Genomic DNA, 21,603 nt, shown 5'->3' on the forward strand with positions numbered 1-21,603 from the left:
CTAGACTAGCTAAATTACTTCTATGCTTGATTCGGGGCAAGTAACACTGAAACATGCATGAGAGCATCAGCTGTTCCGGAAGACTGTGATATCACGCTCTCCGTAGCCGATGTAAGACCTTTAGACAGGTCAACATTCAGACGGATTACAAGGATGTGTACTGAGAGCATGTGCTTACCAACTGGCAAGTGTCTTCACTGACACGCTTTGCGTCGACTTCGGCATTAGCCAGAACGGGGCACCCGACTCACGTTCGGCAGGCAGACCGTTTCCAAAACAAATGCAATCACTTTTCAACTGGTGTAAACCGCCTACCAGGTGCCCTGGACAGTTTAATCGTATCCCCTCACTGGGTAAAAATTGAGCATATGATCACTGTGAGGAAGGAGGAATCCTGCATGAAGTTTGGCATGAGGCAATCTGATCCCCTCTGTCCCCGTCTTTTTGTTCCTTTGTATATCTTCCAGTCGGTCCCCGGTATCTGTTTATTAAAGATTACCAACCATGAGTCAATCACAAGGACGTCTAGAATTTTAGCTGAAGGATCAATGTAGTGTCACAATCCATGACAAGCTGATCAACCACTTTTCAGTACTCCAGATCCTTTAGTTTCTACTGACCTCTGCTTGGCATCAACTAGTAGTGCAGCTTTTAACACCATATCAGAAATTACCAACGCGAAAAGAGGAGGTAGAGTTGACTTCTGAATTTTATTTTGTGTTAATACAATAAATATACAAAACTTAAACTACTCAACATGCGACTAAAAAGGAGAGGAGAGTTTCTGTACAGTACAATGAAATTCAGGATACTAGTCGACAAGTTGTCAAACTTTACAAAATCTACAAACATCCCTTAAAGTTTGCTTAATTTTTTAAATAACTTCAATTTATTTCATTGTCAGAGTTGAGCAAGACAAATGTCATATTCATTCTCAGTACTTTACTATATACTTGGTACATTGATTAAAAAGCACAAGTTAAAGCCACAGTCCATCTCAAAACACAAACATCGCTTAGTTTCACCTACTGACTTTCTCACATTTCCCAGTTGATGCATTTTTTTTTATTGTTTTCAAGCCAACACATATTTAACAGGAACATTCAGGTGCCATTCGTTCAGATTTTCAAAAGATGTAGAATAACAAAGTAGCTCAGCACACACACATTCACTCATACTCAAGACCACAGAGAGATGAATGACTATTAGACTATTAAGGAAAGTATAAAAAGGAGGATGCCAGCCTGTCTCTGCCCACAGTGTTCAACTGAACAACCAGTTATCCTTGTTAAGACTTCACTTTGACTGGCACCCCACAACACACACGTCAATGATATTACAGCACACATGGGCACGCACACACCCCTCAAACATCCGCAACCTCTCTTCATGTCACATTCAAAGGCTGAAAGTCACAGGTAGGTTCAGTTATAAACACTCAAAACAAGACAAGTTAATAAATTGAATGGAATCAGAACTTATTCAGTACTTTCTATCTAGCATGATGAATACAATCGAACTGAGGGGAAGACACAGAACAGACAAACCAATAAACAAGCCTCTGGGAATAGAAGAATCTCTCCTTTCACTCAACCATGAAGATACAATAATGAATACTCAGGTGATCAGCATCTACACAGCACAGACCAATGATATAACTGGGATATAAACAATGATATCTCCTGTTCTGAAGGGGTGTTTGGAGAAAGAGGGACTACTGGAGTGATTCACTTTAATGCACAGCATCAACTTCAAACAGACAGAATCCTCCTTTTCATCAGTTCATCCACTCACTGGAGTGTAACCATGGACTTCTATACACACAGATGCCTAGACCAGAGTAGTGTCCAGCTGATCTGCAAGCTTTGTCATGCACGTAGAGTACATCTTGATATAATCCTGAATAGTACCAACTGCAACTGAGGTATGTCTCCACCAGAAAACCAAGGCTGGAGACGAGCTAGCTCTCTCACACACTGGAGTCATTTGTTAGCATATAGTTTAGCTAGCATACACGTGTCTGTGCAGGTCTCAAGGCCTAGAATCCAGCTGTTGGGTGGATGTGTGTGTGAAGGAGTGTCTACATGAAGTGCAACTTTACCACTAAAGCAAGGGACAAGGCTAGAGGATAGAGGCTATGACATTTAGGTTCATGTCATCTGGTTCTTTGTTTATATTATAAGGTATTTTGATCAAACGTTATCAAAGGCAAGACTACAAGGCTGTAAGAAAAGCACGGTTATGAAAAGGATAAGACCGTAGAAGACAGAATCCTGATTTCTGAGACTCGTACCTGTTAAGTTGGACAGATGCAACCACAGGTGTCAGAGCTAACTGCTCTCTTTTAACCATAACGTCAACTGAACAATAACATGTCGCGTGACTGCCATAGTGTATGAACTGTACAGACATAATAGTACCCTTCCTTCCTGATTTAGAGTTCTGATCAGTTTACACTCGCTTCTTGAGATTAAACCATTTAGATGTGATCATTCCGAGGTATTAAACAATGTTGTGGAATGCACAGCATTCATCATCAACACTAGCCAGTATCACCACCAGAGGACACACCTCACTGACTAGTGACCATCTCAGCCTGACCGGCTCAGGGTTCAAAAGAAGTAAACAACTGTTGATTTTATTAAGTGTTACATTTTAACAGTACTTGGCTAAATCCAGTTAATAAAACAGTCGTGGAAGTGAATGGATAGCTACAGCTAAGATAGTGTTGGTGCAGTGAATTGACTTGGTACAATGCTTTAGAGAATGAGAGAAATATAGTATATAGGCCTCAGCATCAACATATGGAGAGACACTAATATTCATATACACACACATACAGACAGCTGTACACCCATACATACACACAGCTGCACAATCATACACTCAAAAGGAAAGTTTGCAAACACTTAGTGACATGACTAAAGGGTATGGGGTAAGACAGACACAGGACAGGAGTGCATTAATAAAGTCACTGGGGTGGGCGGAGTTACAGCCCTCAGGGCATGTGAGAGGCGGGGCTTGGTGGAAGTTGGGTGTCGCCATGTGAGCAGAATGAGAAGGAGAGGGATCAGACGGGGATGTCATAAAGCTCAAAGACTCTATAGGAAGTACATCTGCACTGGGAGACAAATTGAACTGAATGAAACGATTCAAACGAGCCTCATTTCTACTTCCTGCTTTCATCTACTATGACATCATAGGTCTCATCCTTCTAGGTGTCATGCTAGTCATGTCAGTAGAGATAGGTTAGGAGGGCAGGGAAACTCCAGCTCGCTCTGGAGCTTGGATTGGACAGATAGAAGAAAGAGGGCGAGCTCTAGGGGTGTCTGTGGACCAATCAGATCTGTTGCTTGAATGCTCCGCTGGCAGCGTTGGAGGCTGCAGTAGCGGCGGCTGTCTGGACCGTCTTGTTGGCCATGACGCCCGTGGCGAACTCTGCCTGGGCCTTCTCAAAGCTGGCCCCTGTGGTGCGATACATACCATGTACCTGAAGAAATTAGGGGGGAGGGGAGTAGAGATGAGAGGGAAGGAAGATAAGAGGAAGGGAGGGAGGAAGGAGACAGAGAGCAGTGAGAAGAGGTAATTATCTACTTGAGCATGTCTATAAATACCCCCATGTTCATCATCTCAGAGACCGTGTGGGTGTTCTGGTTCCATTAAGTCTCATCATCTAACAGTGAAAGGCTGAGTCTCATTCATACCTTTATGAATATGATGAAGAATTGTGTGTGTGGGGTACCTTTTTGAACATGATGAGGGACATGGTAGCAAGGGCAGTGAATAGAGCAGCGATGAGGATCATGATGATGCCAACAGGGATGCTCTTATTCAGACCAGTCAGAGCTGAGATCCACCCACTGAAGGAAAAAGAACAAACATAGACAAGATTAAAGGGTGAGTAACATGTAACCTTTATTACTTGTATTTCTATGTGCAATCAAAGTTCATTATGTTGCACCCTCTATTCTCAGAGAACATTGTGACCGTGTCACTTTCTGTCAATATCTGTGATCGCTTCCTGTCCTTACCTGGCACCCCAGCCGGAGATGCCGATGGACTGCATCACATGAACACCAAACTGACAGATGTAGACGAAAAAGAAGACGAAGAAACGGAAAGAGCTGTCACTCCTGGAGAGAGAGGTGGAGAAAGTTTCCTGTTTAATGTTGACAAAGACGTCTGTGTGTGCGTGTGTGTGTGTGTAATTGTGTATGTAGCGACCTGAAGGCTCCGTAGAGGGGTCTATACCAGCAGACGAAGGAGCAGGGAGTGAAGATCATGAACCAGAGCATGGACAGGCCGAAGTCCACTCCTCTGGACGCATCCACACAGAACCAGGCCAAACAGCCAAACATGTTGGCAAACAGTGTCCCCGTGTGGACTGGAGCAGAACCAAACACACAATATCATTGGTTAGAAATGTAAACTATCTGCAGGGTATTTAATGTTAAGTATAGAGCTGATATAAATCTTTGATGTGCAGAATAAAGGTGTAGAAATCAACTCTAAAACCTTTCATTTCTATCTGAAAGACTTTGATAGAGGACCTCAAGCTACCTTACTGTCCTGCCAAGTCATGCAAATGAAGAACAGGATGTGAGGAACAGGAGGAGGATTAGGAAAGATGGCTACTAAATAATTTAACACACTGAGGAGCCTGGTGGTGCAGTGCCAAGTGGAGCGTGAACCAGCACACACAGTGTACACACACACACACAAGAAATGGATAATAAGATGATAGTTGGAGTTGTTTTCAGAGCAGCCTTCACAATTTGTTATTGAAAAACCTCACTTGTTATGGCTTTACATCACCTGCCACCACATGGATGGAGAGTTACTTATACAATAGAACTCAGAATATTCTTCAATGGAAGCTTCTCTAACATCAGATACAGTGGGGCAAAAAAAGTATTTAGTCAGCCACCAATTGTGCAAGTTCTCCCACTTAAAAAGATGAGGCCTGTCATTTTCATCATAGGCACACTTCAACTATGACAGACAAAATGAGGGAAAAAAATCCAGAAAATCACATTGTAGGATTTTTTATGAATTTATTTGCAAATTATGGTGGAAAATAAGTATTTGGTCAATAACAAATGTTTATCTCAATACTTTGTTATATACCCTTTGTTGGCAATGACAGAGGTCAAACGTTTTCTGTAAGTCTTCACAAGGTTTTCACACACTGTTGCTGGTATTTTGGCACATTCCTCCATGCAGATCTCCTCTAGAGCAGTGATGTTTTGGGGCTGTTGCTGGGCAACACAGACTTTCAACTCCCTCCAAAGATTTTCTATGGGGTTGAGATCTGGAGACTGGCTAGGCCACTCCAGGACCTTGAAATGCTTCTTGCGAAGCCACTCCTTCGTTGCCCGGGCGGTGTGTTTGGGATCATTGTCATGCTGAAAGACCCAGCCACGTTTCATCTTCAATGCCCTTGCTGATGGAAGGAGGTTCACTCAAAATCTCACAATACATGGCCCCATTCATTCTTTCCTTTACACGGATCAGTCGTCCTGGTCCCTTTGCAGAAAAACAGCCCCAAAGCATGATGTTTCCACCCCCATGCTTCACAGTAGGTATGGTGTTCTTTGGATGCAACTCACCATTCTTTGTCCTCCAAACACGACGAGTTGAGTTTTTACCAAAAAGTTATATTTTGGTTTCATCTGACCATATGACATTCTCCCAATCTTCTTCTGGATCATCCAAATGCTCTCTAGCAAACTTCAGACGGGCCTGGACATGTACTGGCTTAAGCAGGGGGACACGTCTGGCACTGCAGGATTTGAGTCCCTGGCGGCGTAGTGTGTTACTGATGGTAGGCTTTGTTACTTTGGTCCCAGCTCTCTGCAGGTCATTCACTAGGTCCCCCCGTGTGGTTTTGGGATTTTTGCTCACCGTTCTTGTGATCATTTTGAACCCACGGGGTGAGATCTTGCGTGGAGCCCCAGATCGAGGGAGATTATCAGTGGTCTTGTATGTCTTCCATTTCATACTTAATTTCCACCAAAAATCCTACAATGTGATTTTCTGGATTTTTTTCCCTCATTTTGTCTGTCATAGTTGAAGTGTACCTATGATGAAAATTACAGGCCTCTCATCTTTTTAAGTGGGAGAACTTGCACAATTGGTGGCTGACTAAATACTTTTTTGCCCCACTGTATGTACAGTGCGGTATCCCTTTGGGCAGTTTCCTTGGGCCGTTACTCTTCTACTATTTTTACACTTGTCTTACAAGAAGCTAAAAGGACTAACACTGTTTGAATACTCATACTACCCACACTAACCGTACCATTTGTGACGTGAATTGAGTATATAGTGAGCTTATTGGTCATAGTATGGATATAATTAGTATGCCACTTATACATCAAAGGGTTGCAAATGGTCTACTTTCCATGGGAAGTTAAGCCCGGGAGTTTTGCTTACATTCATCAAAAAAAGTTAGCTTATAAACAGTGAACATTTTCTATGGGATACACAAGGCAATTCTAGGTCTTGTGGCATATTTTGGTTAAACTATCAATGAAATTGCAACCCTCTGCACACACAGTGCATTCTTCCATCACATGTACAGCTGATTCTCAAGATCTTTCACACTAATGAGATGCTATTGAGCCCACACTACTACACTGTCTGAACCAAGGACGACATGCTTTCTGGTAAGTTTTGATTACAGTACTGGGTGGGGTGAATATATTTTATATGACATACATCATTTTTTTGTTAACTAGTAAAAAAAACTGCACAGAGAACTAACAACAACAACATGCATGACAGTCTCATGGTTGAGGACAAAATTACTTCTCTTCTAGTCTTTTTAAGACATATGTGTTTAAAAATGCCTAACCACTTGTATAATCTATTTGTATACACTTCAAAACAGATACACAGTACATACCCGACACACCAATATGGGTTTCTTCATGGTACTCAAACCCAAAACAGATTCAATGCACTGCTCAGTTATGTATAGAGCCAGATGTTACTCAGGCAAAACTAACTGCAAAAATCTCTGAAGCTGGAGACTCTTACCTCCCTCACTAGCTTTAAGCACCAGTTGTCAGAGCAGCTCACAGATCACTGCACCTGTACATAGCTCATCTGTAAATATCCCATCCAATCTACCTCACCCCCATACTGTATATATTTATTTATCTTGCTCCTTTGCACCCCAGTATCTCAACTTGCACATTCATCTTTTGCACATCCTACCATTCCTATATTGTAATTACTTTTCCACCATGGCCTATTTATTGCCTTACCTCTCTTATCCTACCTCATTTGCTCACATCGTATATAGACTTGTTTATACTGTATTATTGACTGTATGTTTGTTTTACTCCATGTGTAACTCTGTGTTGTTGTGTGTCGAACTGCTTTGCTTTATCTTGACCAGGTCACAGTTGTAAATGAGAACTTGTTCTCAACTAGCCTACCTGGTAAAATAAAGGTGAATAAAGACGCTGTGATAAAATGTTTTTAAAGCTAAACTTGCTTTTTATTTATAAAAAAAAAAGCAAGTTTAGCTTTAAAAACATTTTATCACAGCGCCTCTTTCTAAAGCTCTCATTTAACTGTAGTATGAATACTGTGTAAATACTATTTTTGTTGTCTTTCCTATATACACAATGTCATATCTTGTGTTGTTCTTGTCTATGACTGATCTGTACTTTGTCATGTATTTGTAAGTTTTATGTGGACCCCAGGAAGAGTAGCTGCTGCATGTGCAGGAGCTAATGGGGATACTAATAAACTAAACTGTGTTCACACACACACACAGTCAATTAAATAATTCACAATGAGCAGAACTCTACCGTGGGGCTATAATAATGGCATGACTCTGGGCATTGTATAGAGTCTGGTGTGTTGTAGTCTACAGTCACATTGGCATGGATAGTCATAACTATAGCGGCAGGATTCTGAACCATACTGAGGAATCTAACACTTCTATAATGCTCTCTGGTGAGACGGGGAAAAACACATAAAGTGTGGGGAAAGAGAGGAGAAGGTGAGAGAGAGAGATGCAGAAAGGGAGATACTGTAGGAGAGAGGTAGGAGGAGTGCCCAAGACATGTTGGAACTCCCAAAGCCTCCCCCAGTCACATGACTAGCTGCATCATGTGGTAGTGGAATGAATTCCACCCTGTACTATTGGCTCATATTGAATACATGCTGCATTTACGTGTTCCTTTATACCACTTCTCAATGGCCTTTCCAGCTCTAAGATATGCTGTCAGACAAGATTTGGAGAAAATTATTTTTTTTAAGCTTGCAAAAAAACTCTGGCAAAAGTTCAGGCATATTGAAAGTACAATTCTAAAAAGTGTACATTTGCCATAGTAGAGTCTCTTGACAAGGGAGCAGAGCAGTTAACATATGAGGTCACACTTATCCAGATGTAGTACATGATCTTGGGTAGAGACTGGAGCTAGGTTTATGTGGTTATGAGGTTTATGGAACATAGATACAGTCACTCACACATCCAAATGTAGTACATGATCTTGACAGTCTTCTGGAAATCTACAGGGATGTCCACTGTGATGTCATGGTAGAAACAGGGACCCACAGGGAACTTCTCTGGGAGAGGAGGCCAGTTGTTTTTCCTACCTGAACCAGGAGAGAGGAGAAACATGCTTGAATGATGTTGCTAAGATCTTGTTTGAACTTTTGGGTCTGACAAAGCTTAACAATGTTTTAATGTGGAAACATTGAATGTTGTATGAAGGTTGGTGCCAACCTCCTGATGCGTTGAGGGACTGCATCTCTCTCTCCCGGCGGTCTAGCTCTGCTGCCTTCCTCTCCAGCTCCTCCTGTCTCCTCAGCAGCTCTGCTGAAGCCCTCACTTGCTCCTACACACACAGTCAAACAGGGGGCACTGACACTACAGTACACAGAGATGTTGCGGACGTTGTGCAGACTGAGGCTCCATATGGCTGACAAGTCCGAGTTGATCTCTGACAGTTAACTTCAAGTCAACTTGAAAATGAGGCAGCTGACTTTGTTTTGTAATGTACAGTTGAAGTCGGAAGTTTACATACACTTAGGTTGGAGTCATTAAAACCCATTTTTCAACCACTCCACACATTTCTTGTTAACGAACTATAGTTCTGGCAAGTCGGTTAGGACATCTACTTTGTGCATGACAAGTAATTTTTAAAACAATTGTTTACAGACAGATTTTTTCACTGTATCACAATTCCAGCGGGTCAGAAGTTTACAAACACTAAGTTGACTGACTTTAAACAGCTTGGAATATTCCAGAAAATAATGTGATGGCTTTAGAAGCTTCTGATAGGCTAGTTGACATCATTTGAGTTAATTGGAGGTGTACCTGTGGATGGATTTCAATGCCAATCTTCAAGCTCAGTGCCTCTTTAATTGACATCATGGAGAAATCAAAAGAAATCAGCCCAAAAAAAAGATTGTAGACCTCCACAAGTCTGGATCATCCTTGGGAGCAATTTCCAAACGCCTGAAAGTACCACATTCATCTGTACAAACAATAGTACGCAAGTATAAACACCATGGGACCACGCAGCCGTCATACCGCTCAGGAAGGAGACGCATTCTGTCTCCTAGAGACGAACGTGTGAAAAGTGCAAATCAATCCCAGAACAACAGCAAAGGACCTTGTGAAGATGCTGGATGAAACAGGTACAAAAATATCTATATCCACAGTAAAATGAGTCCAATATCAACATAACCTGAAAAGCTGCTCAGCAAGGAAGAAGCCACTGCTCCAAAACCGCCATAAAAAAAGCCTGACTACGGTTTGCAACTGCACATGGGGACAAAGATTGTACTTTTTGGAGAAATGTACTCTGGTCTGAGGAAACAAAAATAGAACTGTTTGGCCATAATGACCATCGTTATGTTTGGAGGAAAAAGGGGGAGGCTTGCAAGCTGAAGAACCCTGTGCTTCACGGTTGGGATGGTGGTGGCAGCATCATGTTGTGGGGGTGCTTTGCTGCAGGAGGGACTGTTGCACTTCAAAAAAAAATAGATGGCATCATGAGGGGGGAAAATGATGTGCATATATTGAAGCAACATCTCAAGACATCAGGAAGTTAAAGCTTGGTTACAAATGGGTCTTCCAAATGGACAATGATCCCAAGCATACTTCCAAAGTTGTGGCAAAATGGCTTAAGGACAACAAAGTCAAGGTATTGGAGTGCCCATCAAAAAGCCCTGACCTCAATCCTATAGAACATTTGTGGGCAGAACTGAAAAAACATGTGCGAGCAAGGAGGCCTACAAACTTGACTCAGTTACACCAGCTCTGTCAGGAGTAATGGGCCAAAATTCACCCAACTTATTGTGGGAAGCTTGTGGAAGGCTACCCGAAACATTTGACCCAAGTTAAACAATTTAAAAGGCAATGCTACTAAATTGAGTGTATGTAAACTTCTGACCCACTGGGAATGTGATGAAAGAAATAAAAGCTGAAATAAATTATTCTCTCTACTATTATTCTGACATTTCACATTCTTAAAATAAAGTGGTGATCCCAACTGACCTAAAACAGGGAATCTTTACTGGGATTAACTGTCAGGAATTGTGAAAAACTGAGTTTAAATGTATTTGGCTAAGATGTATGTAAACTTCCGACTTCAACTGTATCTGTGTGTGTGTGTGTGTGTTTGGCAGAGACTAGTGTCAGCACAGATGACAGCACAGTCCCAGTCGTCATCTCCAACAGCTCTCTCCATGCAAGTCAGAATAATTAACGCTCTGTTTCTTACTTTACAAAATGCCAATTTCCTCGCTAACGTGTGTGCCTCATCTGTAGCATGCTACAACTGCAGGTGAAGCAATATCTGCATTTGACATCATTAGCCATCGCTAGTCACTAGCCATCTACTGAAAAAGAATGCTGAACAATGCATCTTTAAAGTACAAAGGATTTGTATTTAAACAGTGAAGAGAAAGGATACTAGTCACATGCCTTATTGCCAACTTCCTGGTGCAGCATTCTGAAACTCTCTGTGTGTATGACCAAGGACAAAACTGTGTCAGTAGAGGTATAAAAAGTTCCTAAAACTTTAGATTAAGGCGTTTTCTTTTTCCTGTGTTATCTGTCTACTTGTGTCTCTATCACACTCTCTTTTTGCAAACACTAAGTTAGACTTTTCCCTCAGGAGGCAAGGTGTAGAGCTAGGCTATCTCCACACTGTCACAAACAGATTTTATTAGAACACTACACATGCTGAGGGAGAGCCTGCTGCCTCCTAGCCAGGAGCTGTCACACTCACCCCAGGGGGGGCATGCATGGTGTTTATATGGAAATACATTCCATTGCGAAAAGGTGCAGCCGTAGAGCTCTCCTCTCTTTTCTTCAGAGGGGTGGAATTGCATGGTGTAAAAGGGCAGAAGAGGTTGTGAGGTGTGTGTGGGGGAGCGGGGGGGGGGGGGGGGGGGGGTACCTGTGTCTGTTGAGGCTGCGAGTATGCAGGCGGTTCTTCTGTAGGCTTCATGATGGCTGGCTGTGTGTTGGTGGTGGGGGCAGGTACTTTGGGTGCAGTGCCAGGAGGGACCTGGGAGAAAATAGAATCATCACACACTGGTTTAGTGTCAACCCACACCCTATCCTCCATGTAGTACACTACTTCTGACAAGAACACCATGTAGCTCAGCTCAAAACAAGGTAGTGTACTAGTGGTCCTCTATTGGTAGAACATGGTGCTTGCAACCCCAGGATAGTGAGTTCAATTCCCGGGACCACTTAAAATGTATGCACATATGACTGCTAAATGTCATATATCACTAACGAGAGAATAGGGTGTTAGCTGAGAAGCAGACATTCAGGAATCAGAATCTTCAACCACTCCTCCTGGAAGTTAACGCTGAATATAATACCATAACGAACACTAATCATCTGTAGTCACCATCAGTACCATATCAGCTCTTCTATTTATCTCATCAATGGTGTCGCTATCTCACATCCAACAGCTCAACACGTCTAACAGTGTGCAGTGTACTGTGCAGTTCTCACCGGCTTGGCATCTGTGAAGGGGTTGTACTCTTCCAACCCTGGAGGAGCATTTTGTGTTACTTGTGTCACTGACGGATCCTGAGAGGAAAGGAAAAGAGAGAACAAAGTCAGTGTTCATACAGTATATCACCAGAAGCAGTGAGGCAGTCAACAGACTGCACTCCCATGTAGTAAATCAGGCCTTAATAACAAGCCCTCAAATTGCCTAGCCTATATCTGCTGCATTACCACGGTGTGATGAATGAACGCTAAAGCCACTCGTGTGACGTGAACAGACCATCTGTAGTGGATGCTAGCCTAGCCTAAGCTTACTTCAACCCAATCTATGTCTGCTTACAAATCAACAGCACCACCAGCCTCATCTACCTAACCTGGCCTCAGGTTTTCAAAAGAACAAACAGAACGTACTTTTCATCTGAAGAAGAGAATTCCTCCACAATTACAAGGCTGCAGACCGACCCCAACAGCAGGCTACCCTTCACTGTTAACCCAGGGCTATAATCCAAAACTGGCAAAGACAGGATGATTCCAATCATTTTCCCCACCACAGACAGCTATAAATATGGCAGAGCCCACTAGTTAGAGAAGAGAACGCCTTCCTCTGCTAAGAAAAAAAGACTGGGTACTGCTGCTGGCATGCTGTGCAGTGTAGACAGATACAGTCCAGGCTAATCATTATATTTCATCAACCTTTATTTTAGGCTATGCAGATTCAATGTTGGTATCAGTCAGTTAAAATCTAAGTTTCATTGGCCTACTTTGTTCTCCAGTCTCCTTGTAAATCCAGCAGGCAACAGCTAGGCTATTTGCCAAGTGCTAAAAGTAGGCCTATAGGTGCACCTCCCAGGACTGATGCATTGTTTAACTACTGCGTGTCCACTGTGTCTACAGGTGTGTGCTGCGGTCAGCTCTGAAACAGAGAATAAGGTGTGCTTTGGTGTAGTCTATATCATCACTGTGTGTGTGTGCATGGTGTAGGGTGCATTTCAGGTAGCCAGCTCACAATGACAAGAAGTTTCACTCATACAGCATAAATTCAGATGAGACTCAGGTTCAGTGCAGTCCAAGATATAAGTTTATACTGGATTTATTGGCTACAGACTAGTGCATTGGAGTATAGCCAGTTACAGCCGGTACAGTCCAGTATCAGTCAGTCTGTCCCAGTCCAACCCTCCTCCTCTGTTCTGACTGAGTCTCATGTCTGTGTTTAACAGAAGTAGGCTGCTCCTTGTCCCGAGGACAGGTCAGTCATCAATATTTCAGGGTATATAGTGATGAATCTGTAATACGGTCCTGACGCACAGCCACAAACACACAGCGCTTAAGTACAAGCACAGCACATGGAACTTCAAAACTACAAGATAAGCTACTGCTTTTGTTAGCCTACAGTACAACAGATTCAACAGGTTGGACCGATCTAGGTTGTGTGAAACACAAAAAACATCTCAGTTAATATTAGAAATGAGGGGCCGTTAACATAGCTCCACGAGAAGGTGAAGTATTCCTATCCTTCTGAGAGCATCTCACAGAGAGAAAGCAGCCGTACAGGCAGTCACTACTGCCACAGCAACAATGACGCTGACGCGCACAATGTAAACACACAAACACGTGGGTGTGTGTGTGTGTGTTAGATAGGGATAACTTGTAGCCTCTCTACATCAATCTCATGGAGACATTGCAACAACGACTTCTTCATCAGCTCTTTGGTAGATGGGTTTTAGGAAGGCAAATTATTTGATAAGAGAAACTACCATGAAAGAGCAGGAAGCAAGTCAGGGGAAAGCAGCCAAAAATACCCGAAGCACCAGCTGTCACCATGACAGCACCATATGATTTCATGAACTATTGAAGAGAGCCCGGAGTTGCAGGGAATTAATCACAAGGCTACTGGCTTCAAGGCTTAAACAGGCTGAAATGGGGAGTCAATGAAAAGCGGCTATGAAAGTAAACTGACATTTACTCCTGTTGCACCCTCTACAACCACTGATTATTATTTGACCCTGCTGGTCATCTATGAACATCTTGAAGAACAATCTGGCCGTAAATGGTCATGTACTCTTATAATCTCCACCTGTCACAGCCAGGGTTCCCGGGTGGCGCAGCGGTCTAAGGCACTGCATCTCAGGGCTAGAGGCATCCCTACCGATCCCTGTTCGATTCCAGGCTGTATCACAACCGGACGGGATTGAGAGACCCATAGGACGGCACACAATTGGCCCAGCGTCGACTAGGTTGTCATTGAAAATAAGAATTTGTTCTTAACTGACTTTCCTAGTTAAATAAAAGGTTAAATAAAAATAAAGAGGACTAACTACCACCCAGAACCTGGTTTCTTCCTACGGTCCTGCCTTTCTAGGGAGTTTTTTCCAAGCCACCGTGCTTCTACATCTGCATTGCTTCCTGTTTGGGGTTTTAGACTGAGTTTCTGTATAGCACTTTGTGACATCTGCTGATGTAAAAAGGGCTTTATAAATTCATTTGACTGATTGAACTAACAATGCCATTACCGACAGTGGTCTTAGAAATCCTGTGTTCTGTTAGGTTAGCCTAGGCCTAATTCTGGGGTGCAGCCTTTTAAATCACTGAGAAACTATGTGCAATATGTGATTTATTGATCCGTGACAGGGAGGAGCCAAACAACAGGACAGCGGCCCACTAGGACTGGGGTAAGGCAGGCACTCATGTCCCAATTCAAGTGACTGAGTGACAAATGTGAGCACTTCAGATGGAATCACGACAGCCTTCAAGCTCTGAAATCTGACCAATCCTGGATGTCCACACACACACACAGTACCAGTCAAAAGTTGACACACCTACTCATTCAAGGGTTTCTCTTCATTTTGTACAAATGTCTACATTGTAGAATAATAGTGAAGAAAACTATACAAATAGAAAACTGAAATAACACATATGGAATCATGTAGTAACCCCAAAAAGTGTTAAACAAATCAAAATATATTAAAGATTTTTCAAAGTAGCCACCCTTTGCCTTGATGACAGCTTTGCACACTTTTGGCATTCTTTCAAACAGCTTCATGAGGAATGCTTTTCCAACAGTCTTGAAGGAGTTCCCACATATGCTGAGAACTTGTTGGCTGTTTTCCTTCACTCTGCAGTCCAACTCATCCCAAACCGTCTCAATTGGGTTTAGGTTGGTTAATTGTGGAGGCCATGTCATCTGATGCAGCACTCCACCACACTCCTTCTTGGTCAATGAGCCCTTACACAGCCTGGAGGTGTGTTATAGGTCATTGTCCGGTTGAAAAACAAATGATAGTCCCACTAAGCGCAAAACAGATGGGCTGGCGTATCACTGCAGAATGCAGCAAAAATCTCAAATTTGACCAAAGGACAGATTTCCACCAATATAATGTTCATTGCTCGTGTTTCTTGGCCCAAGCAAATATTTTATTATTCTTAATGGGTTATGGGTTCTTTAGTGGTTTCTTTGCAGCAATTCTACCATGGAGGCCTGATTCACACAGTCTCCTCTGAACAGTTGATGTTGAGATGTGTCTGTTACTTGAATTCTGAATCATTTATTTGGGATGCAATTTCTGAGGCTGGTAATTCTAATGAACTTATTCTCTGTAGCAGAGGTAACTGTGGGTCTTCCCTTCCTGTGGCAGGCCTCATGAGAGCCAGTTTTATCATAGCACTTGATGGTTTTTGCAACTGCACTTGAATAAACGTTCAAAGTTCTTGACATTTTCCAGATTGTCAGACCTTCCTGTCTTAAAGTAATGGACTGTTGTTTCTCTTTGCTTATTTGAGCTGTTGTTGTCATCGTATGGACTTGGTCTTTTACCAAATAGGGCTTTCTTCTGTATTCCACCTTTACCTTGTTACAACACAACTGATTGGCTCAAACGCATTAAGGAAATAAATTCCACAAATTAACAAGGGACACCTGTTAGTTGTAATGCATTCCAGGTGACTACCTCATGAAGCTGGTTGAGACAATGGCAAGAATGTGCAGAGCTGTCATCAAGGCAAAGGGTGGCTACTTTGAAGAAGCTCAAATATTTAGATTTGTTTCAAACTTTTTTGGTTACTACATGATTCCATGTGTAATTTCATATTTGATATCTTCACTATTAATCTACAAGGTAGTTAAAAAATGAAGAAAAACCCTACTCTTCCTGGGGTCCACAATCTGCAGCAATACGTGAGAGCAGAGAAATGCAAAGAGGGACTAATCATGTATAGCCCAATAAATAAATTACTGTTTGTGGCACTGTGGTTAGCACACCACTCCCCAACTCGTGTTGAGTTACACACATTTCTACACAGCACAGTTAGCTGTGGGAAGTACACCATTCATACCTTCTCTAACAATAAAACCATGCTTACGATTAATTAGCAATCATCCTTACACATAGGCCTAAGCATCAACCTACAGACCAAGCCACATTATTCAAAGAGCAAGGAGGGGACAGAATTGAATGAGGGTAACTCTGCTGCTCCCAGGATTGACAAAGCAATGATTAAAGGACAAGAGTGTGTGTCTCAGAGTTGAGAGCTAGCAAGCAACCGTGGCAGTGATTAAACTATAATTTCATTGAAACAGAGAGAGAAAAGCAGAGAGAGAAAGCAAGAAAGAGGTGTGTGTCTAAAACAAGGAACAACTAGCCTGGGAAGTAACCTAACCAAGTAAAACTGAACTATTTCTCATCAACGGAGTTGAGCGGCGCCTAGTGTGGGCGGACTGCAGGTCGCGACATCACATAAAATTAAGTTATCAAAACTACAGATTTCAGCAACCAAATAGCCCGCAATTACACGGGTAAATGTCCATGTGATGTTGCGAGCTCCAGTCCACCCACACTAGTCGCCGCGCAACTCTGTTGATATGAAGTTGGCTACATCATCGAGTTGAGTTTTACTTAGCTAGGAAGCAGCAACCTGGGCGAACAATACAAAGCAGGACCTGTTCACCAAGCAAACAGGGTAAAATGTGCTGTGAGGATCAAATACACAGTTTCTCCCTGGTGAGACACTTCTACATTGACAGTCTACAGATCTAAGTAATAGTGTTATGTTCCTCAGTTTCTGTGTTGTGGTTTTGTTTGTATGTATGTGTGTGTGTGTTTCAGGATGGCTTCCCGGATTCCTCTAAGCAGCTGATTGGTCTGCCCCATTGATTATTGGAGCCGACCTCGCCCTCTCGTCAGAAACAGCTGTCTTCAATTACCAACTCCTTCTCCAGCTATATAAGCCAGCGTTCTGTTGCTCAGAAGGGAGATATCCTGTGTTGGTTGTTGTTAGGAGAGATTTGATTAGTATGTCATATGTTGGTTTTTGTTAAGTATTTTGTAACGGTCCTGCGGAGGTATGTTTATGTCCAACGGACTGTTTTGATTTGTTTGTACTTTACTGTTTAATTTGTTCCCGGGGGGGACCTAGGGAGTGCTTAGGCAAGAGACCTGTGGGCATACATAACCCGTTGTATTTACTGTCTATACACACTAGGTAAGACCTGGGCGGACCACCCCCTGTATTTTGGTTAGCACACCAGGTGGTGCTAAGTTAGGTAAGTAGTGGGTAGGCAGGTACGGTAGGTAAGTAGTGGGTAGGCAGGTAAGGTAGGAGAGGGGGCTTTGACATTTACTTTCTTTGGTTCCGTCCAGCCCCTTTTCCCCAAAATCACCGTGTGATGGAATAAATTCCATGTAAACGGTACCATTCTCTGCCTTTGTCATCCTTACTCGCACCTACAATCCCATATCCCTTTCACTCCACGGGGAGTTGAGTTGTAGCAGGGTGTTGCGTTCGCTCTTCCTAGAGGCGTACGTAACAAATAGGCTACAATTATCATAATGAAAGCAATGCAACATCTCGTCTTACAACCACAGTAGCAGGTATCAATGCAGAATTCCTGGAAAGCAAATGTGATGGGGTCACAGAATTGTTGTATTTTTTTAACTTTTAAAATGTTCCTAGGCAAGTCAGTTAAGAACAAATTCTTATTTACAATGATGGCCTACCCCGGCCAAACCCGGACGGCCAGATGTGCGCCGCCCTATGGGACTCCCGATGCAGCCTGGATTTGAACCAGGGACTGTAGTGCCTTAGACTGCTGCGCCCCTCAGGACATCACAGCAGCACATCAAATGACTGTAGGCATCCATGTTGTTTTGATGAAACAACTTAAATTATTGGCTTGAATAGAGTATTCTACCTGTCAATCACAATGTGGTGATTGAATTCCTAGACAACAGTTGAGACAGCGGGCTACCATTAGACCACACACACCTCATGTGAGACTTCCTACCACAAAATCTACCACTGTTTACACAGCAGGAATATGGTGCAGTTTGGACAAAGTTGGATTCAGATGTTTATTTGATAGCAAAAGACATTTCACTTTATGTCTGGTAAATACAGTTCCTAGAAATTATACATATGCTTTTGTTGTCAGGAAACATTTTTTTTGTGATGTCAGTTATATTGTGGTATTGTTATTTTCCATCACCAAACACCAGAACGATGACCAACCTGTTGTGTCCAAAGCGATCTGAGCCGATGGACACCCTCAAAGACTGGGATTATCATTCCCAGAATCACTGACAATAAAAGGTGCCCCAACAGTGCTCCCATTCACCCCCTCTTCAAACCCCCTGGATTATTTATTCCAAATACATCACAGACACACATTTTCATAGCATGTGGGTTGTGCTCAGACTTCTACGCTGCAGACTTTACATTAGTAAGCATCAGTGTGTGGCCATTGAAGATTAACCTACATTGTGTCAGTTGTGAAAGGGCGTGTTTTGGACATATGTTGTATGTATGTTGTTTCCCATAACATAAAAAATGGTCAATGCTACACACAGTCCAATACAAGCAACACTTTTGCCCGATGAAGTTTGTAACACTGCTGTCATGTCAACCATGTCTGTAACACTGCTGTCATGTGTAACGCCAAGCACTAACTGCCTACCAACATCAATTTCAATGAGTTGTCCTAAATGAATAACTCACAAGTGCTTAATGAATCAACATGAGATGAGGCCACATAAGTGTGTGTGTGTGTGTGTTAGACCATATACGCTGCCGGTCTTGCAGAGATAAACAGTTCAGGTGAAGACGCACCACAATAGATGGGTGGCAAATCATAAGCAAGTTAACGTTAGCTAGCTAGATGTAGCAGCAAGCATACTGACACTGATAACATCACACATGACAAGAATACGCTAAATCATCTAGCTAGCTAGTTTACTCTACTAGCTAATATCGTTTGTAAATAATTGCCTGATATAGTACAACTTTATATTTGTTCCAAATAACGAATTGCGAGTTACTGTACTGTTAACGTCTAGGTTGAAGATGACAATATATGTTCGACCTAGGCTAATGTTAAACGTTTGCTAGAAAGTATTGCAAGATAGCTAGCTGACGTTACCGCTGCTATGTTGTCAGTCATGCCAGGAGAAACGACCTGACACTGCTATCGTTAGCTAGTTTTCTAACGTTAGCTTAGTAAGCTAACATGCACTCAACAGAGATGACATAGCTTGCTAGTTATAATAAATCAGACTAACCAGTTAGCATAGCCAAATGACAGACCGGTGAGTATTACACCTACCTGAAAAGGATTATTGAATTCAGGGTCCGCGAACGGGTTGTGGTCGAAATCTGACATCGTACTTCGATGATGTCTTCAATTATTAAAAACCGAAGTGGTAGTAAAAAATAAACAGCTGTACTTCAAAACAACGTCTGCAGCTAGTCTTGTCGCGGATTGCTTTGACCTCCGTTCCACCAGCAAGAATAAGCAAGACCTAGCCAGAATAAAGCCGTGACCTCGGCGATTGCCCTTCAAAATAAAAGTTCCACAATGAAGATTGTGAAAAATAATACAAATGATCGAAAATCTTAACATTTTATGAGGAAATGTTAGCAAACGTATAATGTTGTTTAACAAATAACATTATAGCATTGACAATGTTAATGTAACGGATGTGAAACGGCTAGCTTAGTTAGCGGTGGTACGCGCTAAATAGCGTTTCAATCGGTGACGTCACCCGCTCTGAGACCTTGAAGTAGTGGTTTGTGGAGCGATGGGTAACGATGCTTCGTGGGTGTCAGTTGTTGATGTGTGCAGAGGGTCCCTGGTTCGCGCCCGGGTATGGGCGAGGGGACGGTCTAAAGTTATACTGTTACATTATTAACATAATTAAAAGTAATGATTACCAGATAGTTATCACTGTAACAGTAATACAAATAAAAAACATTTGTTATAATGCTACTATTAATACTAATAATAACAATAGTAATAATAATATTATAATTATAATAATCAAATTTAGAAAACACTTTTAAATCCCCAATTAGCCCATTGTTGGTATTGCACAATGTTCAGTGTGGTTTCATATTGGACATACTACACCGTTGTACACAATTCCCTTTACATTGTGTCTCAGTAAAAGGGGGTTCCATTCTACTCAGGAAACAAAACATGGCTCGCATTTGGGAACACACCCAACGGGCTTCAACAGGAGGAGGGAAAAGGATTGGTATTTTTGAATGCCGATGTTCAGCCCAGCCAATCAAGCAGCTCAGTTTACTAGCTTTTACCTGCTTGTGTACTTGTATCCAACAACGGATCAGTAGAGACGGCTGGATGCGCTTGCATCGCTGGCCTTGGAAAGTCATGCAGCCTCAATTTTGTGGAAGGTAGGCTAATAAGCAAAGCCACTTACAGTTCTAAGTCTAACATTACTTAACATGTGTTGTGGTGACAGTTACTATAATCCATAGGCTAACATTATTATAGAGTTCTTAGATGATATGATCAATCTCTGCATTACTTTTCTATTTAACCTTTATTTAACCAGGAAGGGCTCATTGAGATTTGAAATTGCTTTTTCAAGAGCGTCCTGGCCAAGATAGGCAGCACCAAGTCATTACACAATTACAGACAGACATGAAAAACTACAGGTAATCTAGTAAAAAAAAACATAGAATTCACAAGAGTATAACAAAATCGTAAAACAGCAAATTAAAAATATTGACTGGTCAGGGAATGAATCAGCCTCAAAATCCTGCATCATTGATTTAAAAACACCAATCGGGACAAGTTCTTCCAATTGAAAAGTATTTTGTAAGGCGTTCCAAGCCGATTTGTGTATCAACAGAACTGCTGTATTAATGTGGGGAATCTGTAAGTATTCTGTCAAATCTCATGTTGGTGAAGCAAGGTAGGTTTATGGAGTCCAGGTGAGTAGGGTATAAAATGTATTTAAACATGTATTTAAGCATCATGCTTTTTTAGTGTTATTAGTGTCTAGTGTTATTGTTTTTCTGGGTGAATAAGGTTTGTAAAATATCCTTGTAGTTGGGCGGTAATACCTAAAGCATGGTAAGTATAAGTGGTCTCATCTCATTGGGAACAATAGCAAGGTAAGTTTATGATGAGACTTGCATGTGTTTTGATTAAATTGATCACATAGTCCTCAGTCACACAATTGTTAGTAATGGGATTTTCACTGAATGTCTTTTTTGTAACAATCATTCTATCACAGGTGCAGAATGCAGTGTCCAGTGGGCTAACTGGCATAGAGATTACTGTGACGTTCCAGAATAAGGCGAATAAGGGCCGC

At 42.1% G+C, this 21,603-nt stretch overlaps 1 protein-coding gene across 1 annotated transcript; it reads right to left on the reverse strand.

Moving 5' to 3' along the window:
* Positions 1 to 691: 691 nt before the first annotated feature.
* Positions 692 to 19,782, reverse strand: scamp1 (secretory carrier membrane protein 1). The gene is made up of 9 exons (XM_021602141.2): positions 19,587 to 19,782; positions 11,999 to 12,076; positions 11,430 to 11,540; positions 8,744 to 8,855; positions 8,485 to 8,613; positions 4,225 to 4,384; positions 4,032 to 4,133; positions 3,743 to 3,860; positions 692 to 3,490 (listed from the first exon to the last, which is right to left on the reverse strand). Exons 1-9 carry the CDS (start codon positions 19,641 to 19,643, stop codon positions 3,341 to 3,343), a joined length of 1,017 nt encoding a protein of 338 aa, XP_021457816.1. The 5' UTR covers positions 19,644 to 19,782; the 3' UTR covers positions 692 to 3,340.
* Positions 19,783 to 21,603: the final 1,821 nt, after the last annotated feature.

Source organism: Oncorhynchus mykiss, chromosome 5 (genome assembly GCF_013265735.2).
Source record: "Oncorhynchus mykiss isolate Arlee chromosome 5, USDA_OmykA_1.1, whole genome shotgun sequence".
Taxonomy (NCBI): domain Eukaryota; kingdom Metazoa; phylum Chordata; class Actinopteri; order Salmoniformes; family Salmonidae; genus Oncorhynchus; species Oncorhynchus mykiss.